At 38.6% G+C, this 21,831-nt stretch overlaps 1 protein-coding gene across 1 annotated transcript in view; it reads right to left on the reverse strand.

The window, feature by feature from the left end:
- The window catches only part of LOC120806183 (astrotactin-2-like), a 249,816-nt gene that overhangs the window by 164,840 nt on the left and 63,145 nt on the right, over window positions 1–21,831 (reverse strand). Inside the window, exon 3 of the mRNA XM_040157035.1 lies at window positions 14,604–15,033. Coding sequence (XP_040012969.1) covers window positions 14,604–15,033 — 430 coding nt within the window. The remainder of the gene's footprint in view (window positions 1–14,603; window positions 15,034–21,831) is intronic.

Below are 21,831 nucleotides of genomic sequence, written 5' to 3' on the forward strand. Positions count from 1 at the left end.
ATTTCTGTAGATCTTTGGACCCTACAAACCCCTGCTGTTTTAATTTGGAGAAAATCTGCAGGAGGAAAAGAACCTCCGAGCCTACGAAATTAAATTCCAGTAGATTTTTATTTTGTATTACATTTCCTTTTAATACTCACTTTTTCTCCTATTTTTTTTTTTTTTTTTTGCCTGTACCTCCGACACATACATACACACACATACTAACGGCCACATACACATACACAAACACTCTGTTCGCATCCCTATTCCCTTATTTTCTCTTTCCCTTCATGGCTTGGGGAGCAAATGAGTGCAGACGAGCTCGATCGAGAGGAAATGGGGCTCTGATTCCCTCCGTGATTTATGAAATTTGCCATTGTTCCAATAGGAGCAGTCCAGTCTAGCTTTCTGGAAAAGCTTTGACAGCACTGCTTCTGGAAGTGTGAAAGGTACATGAGAAGAGAGTGAGAGGTTAGACAGATACAAAGGAAAAGACAAACGTGTCAGAGAATAACAAGGGATCCAGCCATGAATGGAGAGTGGCTGAGAGAGAAAGAGAAAAAGCCTGAGGAGTGTGAGGAAGAGAGGGTAGACAACGGATGCCATAGGTGTTGAAAGAAAGAGAAAGGAGAAGATGATAGGAATGAGATGCAGATAAGTGAGTCAAGAGGGACAAAGAGCAGAGGGTAAAGGAACATAAAATGACAACATGAAAAGAAGATGGATGGGAAAATAATAATGGAGAGAAGAAAGTGATCAAAGAGGAAAAAGAGCAAGAATGGGCAAGGACAAGAATCCATATATAGTAAGAAGAAGAGATAACAAAATAAATGGGAAGGAGAAAATGACAAACAAATCATTCAAATGGTGCATTTTCATCCTGAGGGGAAAAGACCCCCCAAAAAAGGGTAAAATCATAGAGAAACAATTCAATCATATGGTTTCTCTCCACACAATAAAGTCAATTTTTTTAAATTAAGCTATTATGGTTCTTTGCTTTCATATCTAAATTAATGGCAAGTTAATTTCCTGAAAATAGGTCATAGTGGGATATGTCAGGATATCAGATTTTATCATTCAAATTATCATATTATGTTCTACAAAGACTCATCTGATGTAATGAGGATAATCTGGAAATTACTACCATGTGACAAGGAAAAATTTATAAACTTAATTTTGTAAATATTGCCTAACACTAATAACAATGTAACATGGTGCCACAATGCCACCCCCCCCCCCCCCTTATACTTGAAAAAATATATAAATAAAATAACATAACATAACATAACATAACAGGAACATGGGCTTTTGATTTAAGGAGTCAACAGATCCCTTAATCTCATAATTACTGACAAAAATACCTGAGGGGGCATGCTGAAGGCATTCCCACAGTCATAATCATAGCACACAATTCATGCCATTGTAGAGGAAATCAGTAAACACTGGCTGAGCTGGGTGTGACAAACTTTAAAAACATATGACAGGAACTGAGAGAGGTGGAGGATACCTCAAAATGGGAGATATTGCAAGTTTCACTCTTTGGTCTTCGTATATCATGGATGGCACTGAATTTTTTCTCCTATGGTGATTGCCAAGACAGGACAGAATGAAAATACAGTACTGTATATTGACAATTGAAGAGACTTAAAGACATCTAGAGGACTTAAAAGACATCAAGAAAAGACAGAAATACCCCGCTCTGCCCACCTGTCTCTTTTATTTGCAGGATTTGAACATTTACTGTCCCATGCCTTGTCATTCCCAGCTACTGGATAGCATGTACTGTCCCATCATTAGTCAGACACTTTTCCTTTTACCTTTTCCTTTCCTAGCTTTTGCCTCTACCTGTATATTTTAAGACCTCTGCTATTTGCAGAGGAGCAAGAATAAAGTGCTATCTATAGCACAGCTCTAGCCATGGGCAAGAATAAAATATAGATGTCTCTCCCCATCCTGCACAACCTGAACATCACAGGCCAAGCTCTGACCTTCAATTGCTCCAGACAGGCTGAAGTTTTTGACTGATGATCAAAAATAAGCCTAGGTCATGAGATTTAAGAAAAACATCGGACATATAAGCATACTTTAAATACATTAATCTGGTGTGAGACTGTGCAAGACGGTGACTTAAAAATGCACAGGTGGATTATTCTGTGTCTAAATTTTTAATGAGTGACGTGCAGCCTATTCTGGGCAGGAAACACCCGGAAACACTCATTCTAAAGCCTGTAACCAATATTATTCTCAAGGAGATTGTTGAAAGCAAAGTAGTAGCTTGAGGTGGTAAGTAAATGGTGATAAGAACTTTCAAACAATCTCTTTAAAAGTGTTTTTTCCACAATGGAAAAAAACAAGACTAGTATATGGCTGGACCGCCTTTTATCTGTTTGCTTCTCTCCTACTCTCTTTGCTCATATATACAGTATTTTAATACAGCCAAATTCCTAATAAAGCTGTTCTCATTTACATATTTTTCTGTGTCTGTTGTCAGATAACAGAACAAGTATGAAATAGTGACTGAAATGCGCCCCATTAAGACTATATGTTAATCAGCAGTCACTTCCAAGCCATGTCCAAGCTGCAGCTCTGCACTGCTAAAATTCAATGTTTATAACCACAATGTTGTCATCACCATACCATCACCAATCACCATATACATAAAGACAGCGACTGTGCTGTAATTTCTGATAAATTAACTTGTAAAAATGATCACCCAGGGAGAAAGATAGAAGCTCATTTGTGTCTATGTCAGCTACCCTCAGTGAGATACAGAGAGAGGTCTGCCTGCAGAAGGAAAGCCCAACCTTGCGCTCATGGGGCAACACTGGCAACTCTCTTCAAGGTAAAGTTACTAAGGTTTGTCCAAAAAGTCTCTAGACTGCTAGGTTGCTAGGTGTTTTTGTGAAAAAAGGCTCTAAAAAGGGTTGAAAAGATGGTAAATGTTGTGACAAAGGCACCAAATTGGCAACACGGTCTGTTAGCACCTCCCTTATGATGCAATAGAAACTGCGGCCAGCCGAAAAAACAGTAAGACACACACTTCTCAACCATGACAGACGAAATGTGGGCTCTGATTCCCAACAGGATTTTAAGAATGCTATTATTTTAATACCATTGTGATTCTATGGACGGGTATTATCTTATCTTGAAGATGTCTTTGGGAAATGGGCCCTTGGCTGTGAAGGTCCAAGCAATTCACCCCTGCCTACTTGTCAAAAGGGGAGCACACAGTTACATCTCCCAACCCAGCCTCCGCAACCAAATTCCCCCAGAACTGAGTAATTAGCTAGGATGATGCTGTCATCGGCTCGGTCAGTTTCTTCTACCATCTTGCTGATGTGCGACACAAGGAACAAGGAGGTAGCATGCGAATATTGAGAACACAGACAACGGGCTAGTCTGTACAAAAGGAAAGCTATTGTTCTTGACATCTGAGTCAGAGGAGGAACAGTAGGTTCTGTACCGTGAGAATATGATGTGTGGGGGGGTCAATATCCAGCAGCACACACAACAATTTTAAGAAAACGCACATTTTTTTCTTGAAACCCGAGAGATGGGGTAGAAAACATGCCACTAATGGCCAATCAGTGAGCCTGAGGGCTGTCTGGATTTGAGATTTTCCCCAAGTCTGTGCAGGAGTCGGAACAAGAACAAATAAAGGAGCGGTATAGAAACACACTAGTGCCTGGATGTCAATTAAAACTGCCTCTAGTTTAGTTTCCTAGGTCCCTTTTCTAGTCTCCTTAATTAACTTCACATTTGCTTTATGAGGAAAACACATATGCATATCTACTTAATTGGAAAAAAATATGTATATATGCTGTGATTATATATCACATGCATATCATTGAAGAAAGTGAGCAACAGAAAGATAGGCAGATAAAAACAGAAGGAAAAATTAGATCTTTCACAGTGGCACTCTTTCCAAGATGCATCGCAGGCCGTGTTACAAGTATCATCCTTGAAAACAAGGCAGAAAAAAATCTCTCAATAAGCTGTTTGGCAATCAAAACAACCCCATCAAGAAGAACTTCTGACACTAAACCTGGGTGCCATTTCTTAAGCAAAAGATTTGGTAAAGATTTGGAGTAGCTGTTGACGCTCCGACTCGCTGGTTTGGCAAGGCACCTCCTCCGCTTGACCTAGATAGGGGCCAGCGTTTTGCTAACATTCTTCTTTTACCAGACACTGAAAAAAGCACCAAGACATGATCACCAGGATCCAAGTCTATGTCTCTTGGCTTATGATTCAAACCACCTACCTTACTGAGGCCAGGACTTGCAGGTTTTTTTTCAGCCATGGCAGTTGTTTTCATGAGCTCCTCATCAATGATCAGCAACAAGGAGATTGTTTTCATAGACTTTGATGAGACATGTAATAGTTTGAAAATAATCTCAACCATACTCAGCTGAAAAACCCTAGCTGAGCTCTAGGGAACCCCTCAGTATGCAACAAACAGAAATAGTAGGAATTTGTCCAATTTCTTTCATACTTCTGAATTATTTTCAGTATTTAATTTGAATTTTCTACCAGTCTATCAGTCTGTGAGTGTTAAGAAGTGTTTTTCTCTTTTGATCCCTAGGTATTTTGGAGTGTACAATGCATAAAAATGGGGTTGTGGTCAGTAAGGATATTCTGTCTATACCTAAAGGAAAATCCAGAGCATGACTACGGCTATGACTTGCTTAACTGTTACCCCTCTAAAAGAGTAGGTTTCCTAGCTGCTCCTGGATTGTAACCTCCTTCTCTGGTCTTTTGTCTCTTTCCATGCAGCTTCATGAAACTTTGAATATCTTGGGCAGGATGACCCAACTGGACTCAGCAGACAAGTGGAGTTGATTCCTGACTGAAATCCATCCTCCTCAACATCCTTCAAAAGGTATCTTCCTCCATTCTTTCTGTTTGGGCATTGTGGGAGACATCCTTTGATTTCACCTAACTTCCGACACCACATGTAAAGAACGCAACGTACTATTAGAGGACAAAGCATATTTCAGGGGCACTGCTTTTATCTGAACTTCCAAATGCACTTTGAATTCTATTAGAAGTGCTGTGGATACAGTCATTTTCCAGTAAATAGTCATTTTAATTGTACAGTGTCTTAACTAGGATGAAGGGTCTTTTTTTCTACACTTACATATCCTTTAGATATGTTTAATTACTCTATGATTGTGATTTTCTTGTTATATTATTGACACTTTATGACACTACTAAGTTTTATACAGTGATTGCACAGTAAGACACTGATGTATGCCTTCATGGCAAAACTATGTAAAGATTTTGACAGATTCCTAGACAACAGTAAACATTAAGAAGTATTTCCAGATTTTGCTACAGTGTTACTGAGAAATTTCCAGCAAACGTAGGAGCAGAAACGAAGCAGAAAAGATTTTATACAAATATAATTATGATTGGTTGTCGATTTATCACACCCTGAGATAATTCGTCATACCCAGAAAAAATCCAGTTAATTTACTGCACTGCAAGCAACAGTATTTTTCCTACAATTGCATATTGACGAAAGGCAGACTGAGGAGAACAGCAGCAGTTCTGGATTCTCTTCTGAGCAAGAAAAAAAATGGAAGGTTATTCATGGTGGCTCAAACACACTTGCTTTACACACACTTTGAAAGCACAAGTGTAACACAGGCACCTGCAGTAGTTGATTTCAACTGTATTTGTTGTCAAGAGTGGGTATATTCTGAATTTCCTGTGTACCAAGACGAGTGAAACATCTGTAAGGCACTCATATACTCTTACCTGTAATATTTAGATTATCTTGTGTATGAATGGAGTAGTCTAGTGGCCTTGTAGATTTACGATGGGATAACCTGATTTGTTCTAAAATCATCATTTGTGGGTTAATGGATTGTTGTTTCAATATCTGAATTTTGTATGTGTTTGACTCGGTTTTGGTAAAAGACAACTCTTTAATATCAACTGCGTATACAAAAATAATTGTTTGATCTTCATTCTTTCTTTTTTAGTTATGATTACAGACACACTATAAATTATATAAGGGTCCAAGCATGAAGTTGTCGTGCCTATTAGACTATTTTTATTAGATGTTTTCCATCTTTCTTTTAGGTTATTGTGTTTTCTTTCCAAAAGTAACTGCATTCATATGTTCAAAGACACTGTCTATGTGATCAGTTTGAATAAGTAGCATAATCACTTTAAAGAACAAAGAGTCTTTAAAATACTGAAGCACAGAAGTATTGGGGCATATACTGACCATTACATGTGGGTGAGCAGCCACAAACAGTACATTCAGAAATTATTCAGACCCCCTCACTTTTTTCCTCAAAAATATCCCTTTACTTTGCTCCGTTCAGCTTTCCCTCAACCCTGACCAGTCTCAGATGCTGCCACCACCATGCTTCACAGTTGGGATGGTATTGGGCAATTGATGAGCGCTTTTTTCAAATTTTGTTATGTTGCAACCTTATGTTAAAATCAATAACAGGGCAGCGAATACAGCCCTTGATTCTTCTTAGTTATGTTGTGACAAGCTTTGCAGACTTGGATTTGGGGATTTTCTGCCATTCTTCTCTGCAGATCCTCTCAAGCTGTGTCAGGCTGGATTGGGACCATCAGTGGACAGCCATTGTCAGGTCTCTCCAGAGATGTTCAAGTCAGGGCTCTGGCTGGACCACTCAAGGACATTCAGAGAGTAGTGCCATAGCCACTCCTGCATTGTCTTGGCTGTGTGCTTAGGGTCATTGTCCTGTTGGAAGGTTAACCTTCGGCCCAGTCTGAGGTCCTGAGTTCTCTGGACCAGGTTTTCCTCAAAAATATCCCTGTACTTTGCTCCGTTCAGCTTTCCCTCAACCCTGACCAGTCTCCTTGTCTCTGTCACTGAAAAAACATCCCAGCAGCATGATGCTGCCACCACCATGCTTCACAGTTGGGATGGTATTGGGCAATTGATGAGCGGTGCCTGGTTTCCTCAAGACATGACGCTTAGAATTAGGCCAAACAGTTCAACACATTGAACACAGTGTAGAAACAGAGTAGGAAGAAGGCAGGTATGTGACTCAGGTGTGCAAAAGCTCTACTGTTTAACTTCTGTTTTCATTTACAATGTTACCCACAGTTTGAGAATTTACTTGTGGTGGTGGTGTGACCAAAGTGCATGCAGAGACTCATGCAGTTTACAGGGAGAGAGTGTAGCCCACTTTATTTTCTGTATTTACAATATACAGAGGTCTCCTAAACGCCTCACATGCATGCTATCAGTAGATACTAGCTAGGCGGCTGCGCACAGAAAACCCTGTAGTCACTGCATCGCAAGCTTACACAGGTGTGTAGCCAAAAATTGGCTAGTTTGAAAATGAAAAAAGGTTGTTCTAAAGTAATATTTACCTAAATTGAAACTGAGTGATTTTATCTACTTTGGTGGGACTTAAACTACCTGGGCAGGCCACGCAAATGCTGATTTAGGTTTTCTTAGTCAAAGAAAAAAAAAATCTGCCTGCCTGCATGGTGCTAATGTTCTTATAATACAGGATATTTATCCTTGATAACGGTAATCCTGCTCAGTTGAGTAGCAGTGGCAGTCGTGTGTCAAGTACATGGCACCCCTGGAATTTAAGCCCAAGTTGAATAGAAAGATGTCTCAGCATACTAATGGTGTTTCCACCCTTACTTGAAATGATCATTTTACAGACTTTACAACTAGAACTGGTTTCATTTTTCTTCATGAAATGAAACCACACCTTGGACCGATTCTTCCTCTCCACCATGACTCATTCCTGTTGCAAATTTTCGAGCAGCATGGACACATGAGTTTGATGTCATTGTTTTGCAGTGCACAACTGTCTGCAAAACGTGGCGGCATCATTAAAAGGAATTGATAAGCTCAGAGACATACAATTTTGATGGTTTGGACAATTTGGAACCTGTTCTTAAATGGAACCAGTACTTAATTACCATCCCTACTTGGGAACCTTCAATGCAGCAGAACATTTTTTGTAGCCTTCCCTAGCCCTGTGCCTTGAGACAATCCTGCCTCTGAGCTCTACAGGCAGTTCCTTCGACCTCATGCTTGGTCGTTGCTCTAATGTGCATTGTTAGCTGTGAGATCTTATATAGACAGGTGTGTGCCTTTCCAAATCATGTCCAGTCAACTGAATTAGCCACAGGTGGACTCCAGTGAAGGTTTAGAAACATCTCAAAGATGATCAGGAAAAATGGGAAGCACCTGGGCTAAATTTCAAGTGTGGTAGTAAAGGGTCTGAATTCTTATGTCAAAGTGATATTTCCATTTTTCCTTTTTAATATATTTGCAAACATTTTTGAAAATTGTGTTTTCGTGTTATCATTATGGGGTATTGAGTACAGGTTGATTAAAAATGAATTTAAAGTATTTTAGCATGACGCTACAACTTAACAAAATGTGAAAAAACTGATGGGGTCTGAATACTTTCTGAATACACTGTATATTGATCTGGCACAGCCTCGGTGCTTACAAGCCCATTTCTAAAGGCATGTCTTGTTTTTTTTTTTTCTGTGTGCCTCTGACAAAGGCGTCAGAGGATCAGATTACTAAAGCTTCGTTTTTCAGTGATTTACTATACCTGAACTTACCAGCTGCTAGTCTCCCCCATACACACATTTTATTCATGTCTTTTCTGCTTTAAATGATCTCATTAGCTGCTGCAATGTGCATGGAGGGGTTTGCTCATTTTGTGCTCCTTTGAAACTCCCTGACAAACTCAATGCACTACAGATTGCAGAAGCTATGATTGATGAGACTGACACTGGCTGTTTACACACTGTAGTGGGCAAGAAAGACTAGAATTCTATGATGTATTGCTAAAAAAAAAAAAAAAAAAAAGCCAATTCAGTTCGCATTTATTGGATTTATTGTTTTAGTTTATCTTTTAATAATAAAGCCTACATTCTTGATCATGGTCCTGCATTTATATTTGTGCACATTTGTACATACGCTGTGCATGTTTATCTTTAAATCATCTTATTCATCTTACTTAATTGCCCTCATTGACAACAGTTTTACTTCTTTCCATGGATAGGGCAAAAGGAAGAATGGGAAGTCTTTGTAATTAATGCCCATCTATTTATCATGTGGTAGGATGACAAGCCTGAATGTGCCAAGCAGGCAGCTATTTCTCATCAATGATGTCACATTAGCGATCTGAAGCTTGACACTGGATTATTACTTTCCAGTCTTGAGTTCAATTAGAGCTCAGTAAACACTTGATAGGCTTGCTAATGACAGCGGCCTTGTGGATGATGAAACAGTACTTTTTTTTCCTCTCGATGCTACTTAATTTCTCTTGTGCGTAAACCTCCCATAATGAAAGATTTTAGGAATACACTGTAGAGACCATTACCACAGTAAATCTAAAATAGTCTGACATTTTGGCCAGGGTTCCCCCATGGGCACTGATTAAGGCTGAGATAGAAAAGCGATTACCATTGACTAAATCGTTGCTCTGGCTTACTTGTTTTATATACTGAATTTCAGCAAAGATATATCATTTGCCCAATCGTTCCCTCTCTTGTGCTTTAGTTGTAGAAAAATGAGGAAAAAGAAACAAACAATATGCAGATTCACTGTAGTTCTAGGAGTCTGGACAGAAAAGTGTGCTTTTTGTTCAGCTTGTAGGGAGTGGCTCCACAGGGGAGAGGAAATTTAAAAATCCACAGTAGTAGCTAGGCATCTTTGTCAAACTCCATGTCTCTCTTTTGATTATTTTTAAGCGATATTTAGTTACATGTTTACGTCTTCAAAGTTGTAAAATCTAAGTATCTTTCCGCAGATTCTCAGCAGGTAACATTTGGTGCCCAGGGCTTTAGCTGTGTTAACCATAAAGAATAAATACCCAGTAATTGCATTCAGCAGTCTTTACAAACAACATCATTTCACTGAGAGGAATAAGAGGCACAACAGGAAAGTCTTTTTGCAATACTGAAATGCTTAACTTTAGCAGTAACTTTAATATACTTGCAAGGCTTTTTTTTTTCATCAACTACAATAGTATGCTCGTAGATAAGAAATAACAAACAATATTAGAGCTGTTCAGGAAAAAAAAAAAAAGTTGATACTATTCACTTAAAGCTCTAACCAACTAACTTTTCATCGTAAAATTCTAAGATTTAACTACCAGTGTTTTGCCTGACTCTCAAAGAACTAAATGATATAGCTCATCTTAAGTAAATTTAGAAATTATATTAAAAATGTTAAAATTTTACATGTGTTTTCTCAATCCATCATGGTCTACAAGCACCAGGCAGCACATGCTCGCTTGTTCATACTAACAGTGCAAGAGACGGCACTGACCCTCTGACCACTGTGCATATATTGTGATAAATTATCACATAGAACTTTGACTTGATGTTGTTCTTTCCTTTAGTAGAGCATTTAGTAGAGCACTTATAAATAAGTACAAAACAATAATGTCAGCAGAAGGGAAAAAAAAACATTACCGACAGTAGGCATGGATGTGTTAGACAAGGCTGATGAGAGTCATTCTACATGGGAAGTGGATGGATTTCTTTTTATTATTGTGAGGACCTGTTCAGTGGACCCAGCCAAGACACCGTGTTGGCAGAGGAATGGTGTGAAGTGCTAGCCCAATGAAACCTGAAGTAGTCGTTCAACTATATGTACTTGTACTATGTTTAGTTGCACTAAATATAGTAAAATGTTTCAAAATGAAAATGATAATAATGTTCCCTGAATCAAGTTACAGCAATTTTCAGCACTTCATATTGTGGACACCTTAATACAGAGATTAGTAATCAACAGACTTGTTTGGTCTCTACAAGAAACAAAAAATAAAAGATCAATGAACTTAATCTAAACTACGCTATGAACTAGTCACATGGTGCAGCCAGGACCCAATCAAAGAAGGTTACCCGAGAAGAAATTATGTATGCTTTTACAGTTGAAAGTAATAAACCACAATGCAATTTCTTTGCCTTTGTCCTCCAGACAGATACATTTAGCCTGATGCCTGGGGCCATTTCATCCCATAGGGAGGATGTTGTTGACCATCCAGAGCAATGCATTAGCAACATTAGCTGTATATCACCTTCTGCCATTAGCTCTGGTCCCTGTGGCTGTGGCTGCACTCCTTGAAAATAAGCAATGTACATAAAATCTCTGTCATGATTTGGTCTGTGATTTCTGGGACAACTTTTATTTTGTTCTTTTAAATTAAAAAATAGACACTGTTATATTTATAGTATAAGTTTGCTCACAAGTCTTGATTAATGTGCAGTGACAGCTTTAAAAAGAGAGCTCTTGACACTTAACTATAGAATTATACCTGTATCTCAGACCTGCATTTGCTGCATTTGAATCGTATGACTCCAAGTGCATGATATGTATGATTTGCCATTTTAACAGCATAGGCTAAACATGTAGTTTAACAGTGGAAGAAGCAGTGTGCTGCTCTACATTGTAAACTGTGAAGTAGAGGTATGTGTGACGATAGCGGCTTTATAGTGATAACCGCACCCCGAGCAATTGTCACAGAACTACATTTCCAGCATGCTGCTAAGGTTTTTCTACACCTTTACATTGTCCATGCTGCCTAATGCATTACCAAAGCCTAGGAAATCTTGCTAAATAATGAAACTGACAGGCCTCATTTGTTTGGTTGTTTGAGCAACAAAAGCCAGTGCCATACAACGGGGATAATACTATTGAGTTCACTTGAATGGGGTTGAATCTGTCAGCAAGGACATACAGATAAAGGATGACTGGTATTTGTAGACTTTTGGAATGCCAGGTAGCATAGGACAGGTGGGGCAGGAGTTAATAGCCCCAGTAATCAAATGTCACCACTTTATGCAGAGTGCAAATGGGTAGCCAGAGGCATCAAGTTAAATGGTTTGTGTGCCATCTTTTGGAAAATGCCAGATTGTTTATGAGGTAAGTAGAAAGATGTGTCAAGAACTGTATTTGGCAGAATAAAAAGAAATGAAACATTAATTAGCCACTTTTATAAAGAGTACAAGTCCCAGTGGAATACCTTGAATTGGGCATTATATTGCCTACATCGCATAAAGCTTGAGCTCAACAGTAACTGTGACGATATTAAGAAATAATCCTTGATAGAAAAAATGAGTTTTTCAATGTCACTGAAAAGAGCATTGCAAAAAGGACATTTCATTCAGGATCAGAATTCCTTGACAATAAACTTTTAGATATCAGGCAGAAATTTAACAAGCCTTTATAAGCAGTAAAAACGCTTTCACAAATGTTCAGCATGCTAGATCTTAAATTTGGACTTAACTTTGAAAAAAACACATTATTCTATTCTAACTTCTATTTAGTAAAATTCTGTATGGTTGACTTACTTAAACAATATCTCTGTCATCAAATTTTGTGAAAAGCAAGAAAAACTCTAAAATGGATTAACAGGTTTCAATAGTAGACCTATATTGCTTTTTTTTTTTTTTTCAAGGCTTGAAAACTTGAACTTAAATTGACATTTTCTCCTGCTTGCACATAAGAGTTAAATCTATACCCTAACCTATTTTATGTTACACCTGAATCCACTCTACATGAATTTGTGTACGTTTCTTAACATTAGTAAAAATTATATTTAGTGGTACATTCAAGTGTGGTTTCCAAGTGTATGGGCATTTGTGTTACATCTTGCTGCTTACAACATGTTTGCTTGGCTCGCTACCTAGTGCCATTCGGAGACAACTAGCACTTTTTTGTTCCCTTGTAACGATGGCATACAGTTGGTGATCGGCCCAAGAGACAGGCTTGTGCAGTAAGAGGTTTGACCTCTCTGCCTACTGCCTCAGTGTCTAATCCCAACGTTCTGGCTTTTTCACTTGGGAATAGAGCAGAAATTAACCTTTATCCCTTCGCCTTGTCGGACAATTTTGTTTCCCTTTTACATGAGGGCTGTTTATTTGAAACTAAATGTCGGGGTGAGTGCTCTGAATACAATGGGAGTATTTACATTAAATAACATGAAATAGCAGGCCAGCAGACAAAACATCAATAAATTAGAGTACACCCTAATTATAATGGGAGAGAAGAAAAATAAAAAGGATCTTTCTTTTGGTTTGGCTAAAACACTTTAGTTTCTGCAGGTGAAAAGATAATTCACCTGTAAGATCAGTGTAAATAAAGCTGGCCATTGCATTAATTGTGGTGATTACTCATGCTACTTGTTCCTGTGGTGAATCTGTTTGCATTTTTGAGCGAGAACATCCAAGGAATATGAAAATGTGAAAACAAAAAATACTGGATTGTGAATTGAAATGAAAGTTTGATTTTTATAATCATTATCAGCTATGGATGGGGTAAGGGACTTTGAGATTATGTTAACATAAGGTTTGTTTAAAAATAAAATAAAACACATTTGTATTCTTGTATCTTCTATCCATCTTTATCTTCCTATCAAAGAATTGGTGAATGTTAATAAAATGAAACTTAAACATAATCAGTTTTCTCTGCTGCTGAGCTGCAAGTAAACACTTGCTATCACAATCTAAAACATGGATTGGCAATGTACTCAAGACAAAATGTAATAATGTTAACATTATAAAATGAAAAATTTAACAAAGTATTAATCATTGGCTTATCCTGTTTTCAGCCTATTTTCTGTGAGAAATAAAGCCTACAGAGTCGACCGCAAACAGCTTGTGTAAATACAGTTATGTAGAGTAATAAATACTATGGGAGCAAGAGGGGTTTTCCACAAACTTCATGCATAATTCACTATGACATGAATAACCAGGGCACCCTCCAAATCAGTCAGCACCCTTCAATTATTAAAGTCCAACTTTGCAGAAGAGCACCCCAGGTTCAACAGAATAGGGTATCAACAAATGCTTCCGCATAGTCAAAGATTCGTTTGAAATCATTACTGCGGACAATTTATTTTACTAAGGGCGAAATAGAATATTTTTTCCCTTCCCTGAAGTGGAGCCCCCTGACTATGTTTTGCAAGGCTCAACTGGGTGCCCACTGACACATCTCAGTATCTAATCGACTATAACGATGGCCCCCGTCACTTGACCTTTACATGTTACATTAAATTACATATCACTGCATTACATTACTGTTTGACCAGCAGAGTCGATGGCTATGGCAACTGTGAAGGGGCAGTGGCTTTGAAAGAGTGTGGTCTCAGAAGGAAGTGGCGTTCATAGTTCATTAAAGTACATTCAGGGGTCCATTCTATGGCAGGGAATCATGGAATACAGGATTCTTATCATTACCACTGTGAAGTGATGATGTGAGTCATACAAAACTGGTTATTTTTGACAAAATGTAAGCAGTACATGCTGCGCTATCAAGAACATGGGTGGGCCGGCCACAGCCAAAGTGAACTGTCCAAGCTGGGCCATCTGGGGAGCTGGCACTGAGAGCCTCCACGGATGTACAAATCATGCTTGCAAAAAAACAGGATAACTACCACTGAGCACAACAGATTTTCTATGACAAGTCAAATTCATTTTTTTTAATGCTGCTCATAGTTGCATGACAGAGAGACAACCAGCATCATGCCGTTAATCTTACAGCTGTCGCATAATTAATCTCCATTGTATGCATACAGTGTTTGAATTTCCATCATTATAAATTGTTTTTCAAGGGAAACGTATTTAGATAACTAACCTACCTCGTTTGTCAAAATTATGCATAAGATCATCTTCCTTGCACATCACGTCTGCGTGTCCTCCGATGCCAATATTTACTCCGTAGTCCTCCTGCACCCTCCCATCATTCAGCTTGTTGTGGAGCTGGTTGGGCGTGGAGTTAAGTGAGTGTCCACCTTGGTCCTCCTCATCACAGTCGTAATCATCTAGGATGGGGGTCTCGCGGATGGGCATACCGATGACAGAGCTGCCTTGCTGGTGAGTGCTTCGAGAGCCCCGGTAGCTGTCCCGGCCCTGTGGTCCGAGCAGAACAGAGGGAATGTAGTGGATCTCATGAGTGGCCTCGGTGCTGGCACTCTTTTGGGGGATACGGCGACGCTTGCACCAGCGGTGGCGGGTATACAGGACGAGGGTGAAGAGGAGAATTAGGAGTAGGAGGGCGATGAGGCCTCCCTGGATAAAAGCAGGAGAAAAAATAGAAAGAGAATGTGAGGGAAGAGCACAAGGACGACAGCTCCGATGTGAACACTTTATTTGTCATCTCCATGTTTCCCATGGTGCACAACAATACAAACATGTATTAGAAAGAGGACTTTACCTCCAGCAATAACAATTACAATCGCTACTCCAGTGCCAGTTATATTAGATTGAATGCCAATTAGCACCATTTGCCAGCTGTTAAAGAGGTCTGGTAATCAGCACTTAGATATGTGGGTTCTTAAAGCAACCTAAGGCAGTTAACAGGGTTCTAAAAAGATCAACTCATTGGTGTCTGAACTACAGTGAGATTGCATTGGTCAAAAATGCTGCAAATTATTTAGTATGTAAAAAGGAAACAGTCTTGATCATAATGACATAATGACTGGCAGACTCATCGTCATAGATAAATGGCAGGCACAAGTTGGTATTTATCAACAAACATATGTCAAACATACATTATACAATCTTTAGTGGCTTGACAAATACTAATTGGTCTGCTGCATAATATAATCCAATTTTATAGCAGTGTTATGAATGTTGATTTGGTTGCTTCAAAGTTAAAGTCCTTTTTTCAAGTGACTTTTTCTAGAAAGCTGATGAGGATCAAAAGTGTCTGTGGATTTATTCTGGAAAAGAGGAAAGAAAAATGAAACACAGGGCATCCCAGTAGCAATGATGACATTAGCAAGTAATTAGAAGGTAGGAAGGATATGGACACACACTCATTGACACACACAAGTGCACTCATGCACAATGAAATTGCTGTACAGCACATTACACAGCACATTATTTAGTGGTCAAAATCAGCACTTTGTTAGCTCATTGTGCATTTTCTGCAGTTAGACATACAGTCAGCAGCTGAATACAGTATTCAATTACATATATGTGCCTGTACAGGGGCTCTACCACGATAAACCAGTGGCACCATGTGATATAATGCAGTTCTATACAACAATATCATAAAGTACAAACTAAAAAACTACCATAAAGTTGAATCACCGTACAGTAAGATTCACAAACTGCACACATACTAGAAGGGATTGCATTATTTGTGCAAGTGTTATTGTTATTGTGTCCATTCCTTATAGGTATATGTAAAGTCTCACCAACACATATGCAAAGCAGTCAAGCAGAAATTCTTTTATTTGTAGCAGGGTTTGCATCTGGGCTCCTTTCCTTAAAGTGTCACACACACCAATGCACCAGGGTTGTTCGCCTGTTTTGCCCCCTCTTTCTTCTCCAAGCCCTCACTATGGTCTCGTAAATTCACCAAGGAGCAACACATTTCTCCATGGTTGATTCAATATCTCACCATCACAGAAACATCAAACACCCTGCCATACATGCTGTGACTGGATGATAAAGTAAATCCATATGCACAGGCAGGATGGAGGGAAGATTTTTCACAATGCCTTCCAAGAGGTGAGACGTAGTATTCAATTCGGAAAGACATGGAAACTTGGAGTGATGTATTCGCGGCTGTCAAGCAGAAAATGCAGCATCTGCACTTTTGCAAGCACATATTTAAAGATGTGTCTATATTTGCGAAACTACACACGTGCACGCAGATATGCATACATGCACAAATTTCCGCCCCGCGAGCATGAATGCAGCGAATGCGTGTACGCAAACGCACGCAAACTAAATCCCGACAGAATCATAAATAAAAACCACAAGGGGTCATTCATCACAACATTTAAAATTCCATCTTCATGAGGAAAAACAAACCCCTTTCAAATTATAACTCATGCACTGCTGGGTGTCCATAAATCACACTATCCTGAGAGGAGAGGCGGCAGAGAGAGGACTAGTACCATGGACAAACTTGTTCATTAATCTCCAGTAGGATGGCAGCTTTGCAGAAATGCAGTCCTGCAAACTCCCCTTAGCCTGCACTTCTACATGAATTCCCCCTGAAGAATAGCAACAACACACGAAGGCATATGTTTCATCTCAGCAGCAGAGGGATAATGGAGTGACATTGTATGGCTCTGCAGTGCCACCGAAAAATCGTCACGTAAAATTGCAAACGAAAAGGATAAACTATCGAAATCTCAGTTTAAAACAATCAGCTAAAATGTAAGAAAGCAATATTTTCTGTAGCTTAGTGATGTCTTTATTCATCTCGCTACTGCTGTAACACGTCAGTTGATTGACACTTGAAAGTAAAGAAGAAATTGTGCATTTGACTTGGTAATTTCTAAAAATACAGCATGCACTAGTAAGATATATTTGACATTTAAAACCTTAATTACCTTCCTTATATTTAAATCTAAATTCCGCAGACTTTGTACACAAGTACAGTTATAGTACAATCTAAAAACTCTGCAAAGTCAAATCACTCCTACTGAAAAACAATATATACCACACATCAGCTTTTGTCTTTTCAGTTTGTGTTAATTTAGCTCTGTCTCTGTCCACATCAGTCTCCTTAATAGTTTATCTTTCATGTACTTTTTCTGTCTTACTAGATTATTTCTCTCAAATTTCCTTTCCCATTTCATTTCACAATGTTTTCTTCTGCACTACCCACCATTCTAGCTTTCTGTTCTCTCTCTCTCTCCCTCTCGATTACTGTACATCTCTCAGTCTCCATTCCCCTTCATGTTTGATCACATCTGTCTTCCACTCGTCAGTACAACAGCCATATAAATTCACAGTGGCAGATGTAGCCATGAGGGAAAATGGGTTTTCTGTTCATCTTCAGACCCTACAAATCCCTGCTGCTTTAGTCTTAAGTGACTTCACGGGGAGGAGAGTGGCTGGAAGCCCCATAATTCCGCTCTTTTCTGCGGTATATGTTTACTTCCCTCCGTGATCATTTTCCGTACTTTGCATTCCTCTTTTCCAATAATGCTCCCATTTCCCTCCTGAATCACTTTGAATGTCATTCTTTCCTTGTGCCTTTTGTTTTCCTATCTGCTATCTTGTAAATTTCACAGCTTTTTCCTGATGTCCCTGCTTTTCACTTTTCATTTCCTACCCTCCCATTCCCCTTTTTCCTGTCTACTTTGGATCATGTTGCCTCTTTACTTTCATGTTCCTCAGCCAGGCTCGCTTGCTACATCCCCTCTCACTTACTTCTTATCCTCATTCTTCTACAGAAGATGGCTATAAACATCAGCACTGAATTATTCAACACTTTTGCTAACCTTTTTTTTGGCAGATTTCGTCAGATAATACAGAGATAACTGAGGATTCCTCCAATTCCTCAGTTACCTCTGTTTAGCAATCATCCTTAAATTACAGACAGAGAATGACAACTGCAGGTTTGTACTTTTTGGTTGTTGCACAGCAGTCAAAGCTAAGAAAGTCTGAGTTATAAGGCAAAAAAGAGATTTTCGGTTGCCACTGGGGTATGGTTTCTGTATTATTTTACATTATTCTAGTGTCTTGTGTATTTCCTAAACCTCTGCATAAAAATAAAACCTCCCAATCCAGTCTCAGGCTGGGTATGAAAAACAATCAATACCATACACTATCAAATAATAAGCATAATGCATTCTAGTAGTTTTCTTTTCTCCCCCATTCAAAACACATTACAGTAAAATATCCACCACTATGTGAAAGCAATGAGCAGGATTTGTTTAGATGGCTAAGGCAGAAACCTACTGTAACTGACATCGGCTTTTCCTGGCTGTTCTGGAAACGCAAATATGTTCAAGATAATCTTGTTAAAGTTACTGTAAAACAGAAGTTAGAATGTCGTTTGTGTTGTGACATGCAGTATTTTAGAGCGACATGTGAGCGGTGTTCAGGTACAAGATGTGATTGGATTGAAATCATGGCACGCACTTTCTATTGCTCTGTGAACTACGCACTAGATAATATGCGGTTAAATGCAGTTAAATGATGAGTGGGGTTAGCTAGTCACCGAAAATCACATTTGACTGGATACATTTATGCAACTGTCCCTTAGTATACAGAAAGGGGAAGAAGAGGAATATTTTTATGAAAATACCATTTTGGGTATATATTTAATTTATTATAAATTTATTAATTTATATCAAGAGATAAATAAACAATTAACACGGGGACACAGGATTGGAACTTGGAAAATCCCACTGTCTTTAAAATAACTACCAAAAATGGAAAGACATTTCAGTCAAGTTATTGTTACGTCACGCCATGGCCCAGCAGCGAAAATACTTTATATACAATGCAGCTTCTAAATATCAGGGTCATAATGAACACATACAGAACTACTTGATCAACGGTGGCAATTTGCATGGGTACTTGTATATGGCAACACCATGGATACCCGGTTATAATCAACCTCACTACTTCAAGTAGTACAGACTCAAGAGGTTAAGAAACACAAAGCAAAACCTCACTAGACTTGATCCTTAAGCTTCAGTGAAGTAAATGTGAATTAAAGATGTGCAATCACTAATTGTAGCCAGCCCCCAGTGTGTGTTAATGAAAGATGTAGCAACATAAAAGGTTGGATTTCTTTAGGCCTTAAAATAAGAGATAAAATACTGACATATATGAGTTTTTTGTTTAATTTCAGCTGCCAGTCTTTTTAAGAGTCATGATACAACCTGAGGTTTGCACTTTATCGTAAAACTTACATTATTTGCATAAGCTATTTCTGATGCAATTTCCTGTTCAGCTTTCAGCATATTTTTTCTTATACGATGAGTACAATATGAATTTCACTTTTATATTACCTCTTATCAAACGAGTTGTCCTAGATAAACCCCATATATTGGCCACCATACATGTTGTTCTCTGTTCTCATGTGAAGCCATTGTATCAGAGTGCGTTTTCTTGTTGTTCAACCTTTCCTTTAGCAACATCCTGCAAAGATTCAACAACATTTGGAGTGTGCTTGTGTAGGTGCTCTGCTGTGTTCTACTTATATGTATTTCTGCTGTTGTATCTAATCTCTGCAACATGCATGTGACTCTCATTCTGATGGTGTTTCTTCTATTGAGGACAGAAACAGCACTGTCACCATGGGTCTCTCAGATGTGTCACCTCTCTTTGGCCCATTCATAGTAAATGAATTGCAGATTTCTGGGCCGATGCTTTGCTACATTACATATTCAAAACAAAAGAGCAGCATGAAGTCAACGAAAGCAACATTAATTTTAAATATCATCATTCTGTATTAAAGATCATGTATCTGGTTATTCATAACTGAGACGAAATAGAGTATATTCAGTCAATTTCCCATTAAAGGAGGAATGGCAAGGTTTTTTTTTTCTTTTCCTAATGCATACTGAAAATACACATAACCATATACTGTGATGAAGCATAACATGCATGGCAGTTTGTCACTAAAAATGATCTACTATAAATAATATCTAAAAAATTAATGTATCCATAAATGTGTGAAGCAATGGTGTTTATGTTGTTGACCACAGTATCAAAACCGTCACTTTTCTATACTGTCTTTCTTCTTGCTTGTCATATGTTTCAGAAAAAAAAAAATATGAGTATGTTCTTGAGTGACAACTGCTAATAAAGAAGCAAACATAAATTGCATACTCTTTGTTGATGAAAGTGCTTCTCAGTCAAATCCTCAGAGCACATCAAACTCTTTAACAGCTAGGAAGTTTGATGATCAATTATACTGATCAACTCTTCACTCTGGGTTCAGAAGCTCCTGTAGAGCCTTAAGATGTGGAAAAATTGGACTTTTATATGTACTTTGGCAAAACTACAACTCCCTTATGATGCTAATAAGCTTCTCCATAGTGAAACAACAAACCTCAGAGCCAACACATCTAACACATGCTCCGCGGTTTAGCCACCATCTGTGCACAGTGGCAGCAGTGGCTCACTGAACCCGAGTACCCATCCACCGCCTGCTCCAAGGGAAGAGTGGACTACAGCAATCTTTAGTCTATTCTTTCAAGCAAACGCAACGGTGAAATAGTCCCGCCGAACTGACATTCAAACAGAAGCAGAAGTAGCAGTTGATGTGCATGTTTTACCACGAAAAAGAGACAGATGACACATCATATATGTACATGGGCTGTCTTCGTATACAAGCCAACATTCCTTTAATGGCCTTATTCTGTGCTCATGCCATGTCTGTGTGTCAGGCAAAGACCTTCAAGGCAAACTAACAACCTTTACCTATCTCTGCATTTTTTTTTCTGTCACCATCTTTTATTTGTCTACCTCCCACTCACTCTTACCTTTCCCCCTCTTGGAGTTTCTCCTATCCCTCTCCCAGCAGGAAGTTAAAGTGGCAGGTGCCCTAGCATCTGCTCTCCATTCTCTCTGTCCAACTACAAGTCAGAGTGAATGACAGGACTCAAGTTCATGTTTCCCCACAAACTGGACAAAGGAGAAATAGTACTACTAGCTGCTATTACTGATTTTTTTTTTTTTTTTTAAATAGTAGAATGGAAGATTTTTTTTTTTTTTTTTGTATAGATGTCCATTCATACTGTTGTAGGAATGTAGGAAACTGCTGCCATAACAATATCTGAAAACACTGAACCAGAATCATTTTTCACCCCGTCTCCAATACTGCATAAGTGTTTAGGCTGCTTTGCGTCAAACCCGTGTGCTCTTGTTAATGCAGGGTTCGTTCGGTTGCTGAGAAATGTAATATAAAAAGGGTTGTGTTTTCAAAAGTCATATGGGAAAAATAGGTCTTATATCTCAATTGGTAAGGTAAACTTTTATGATGTTAGTGAAATAATCTATTCTCAAGTAACTGAAAATCATTTAAAAACTCCACAGCCCAGGCTATGTAAATCACTAGAGAAATTACACTGACCAAAAGCCCGTACCTAATCATAAAATCTG

Source organism: Xiphias gladius, chromosome 20 (genome assembly GCF_016859285.1).
Source record: "Xiphias gladius isolate SHS-SW01 ecotype Sanya breed wild chromosome 20, ASM1685928v1, whole genome shotgun sequence".
Lineage (NCBI taxonomy): Eukaryota > Metazoa > Chordata > Actinopteri > Istiophoriformes > Xiphiidae > Xiphias > Xiphias gladius.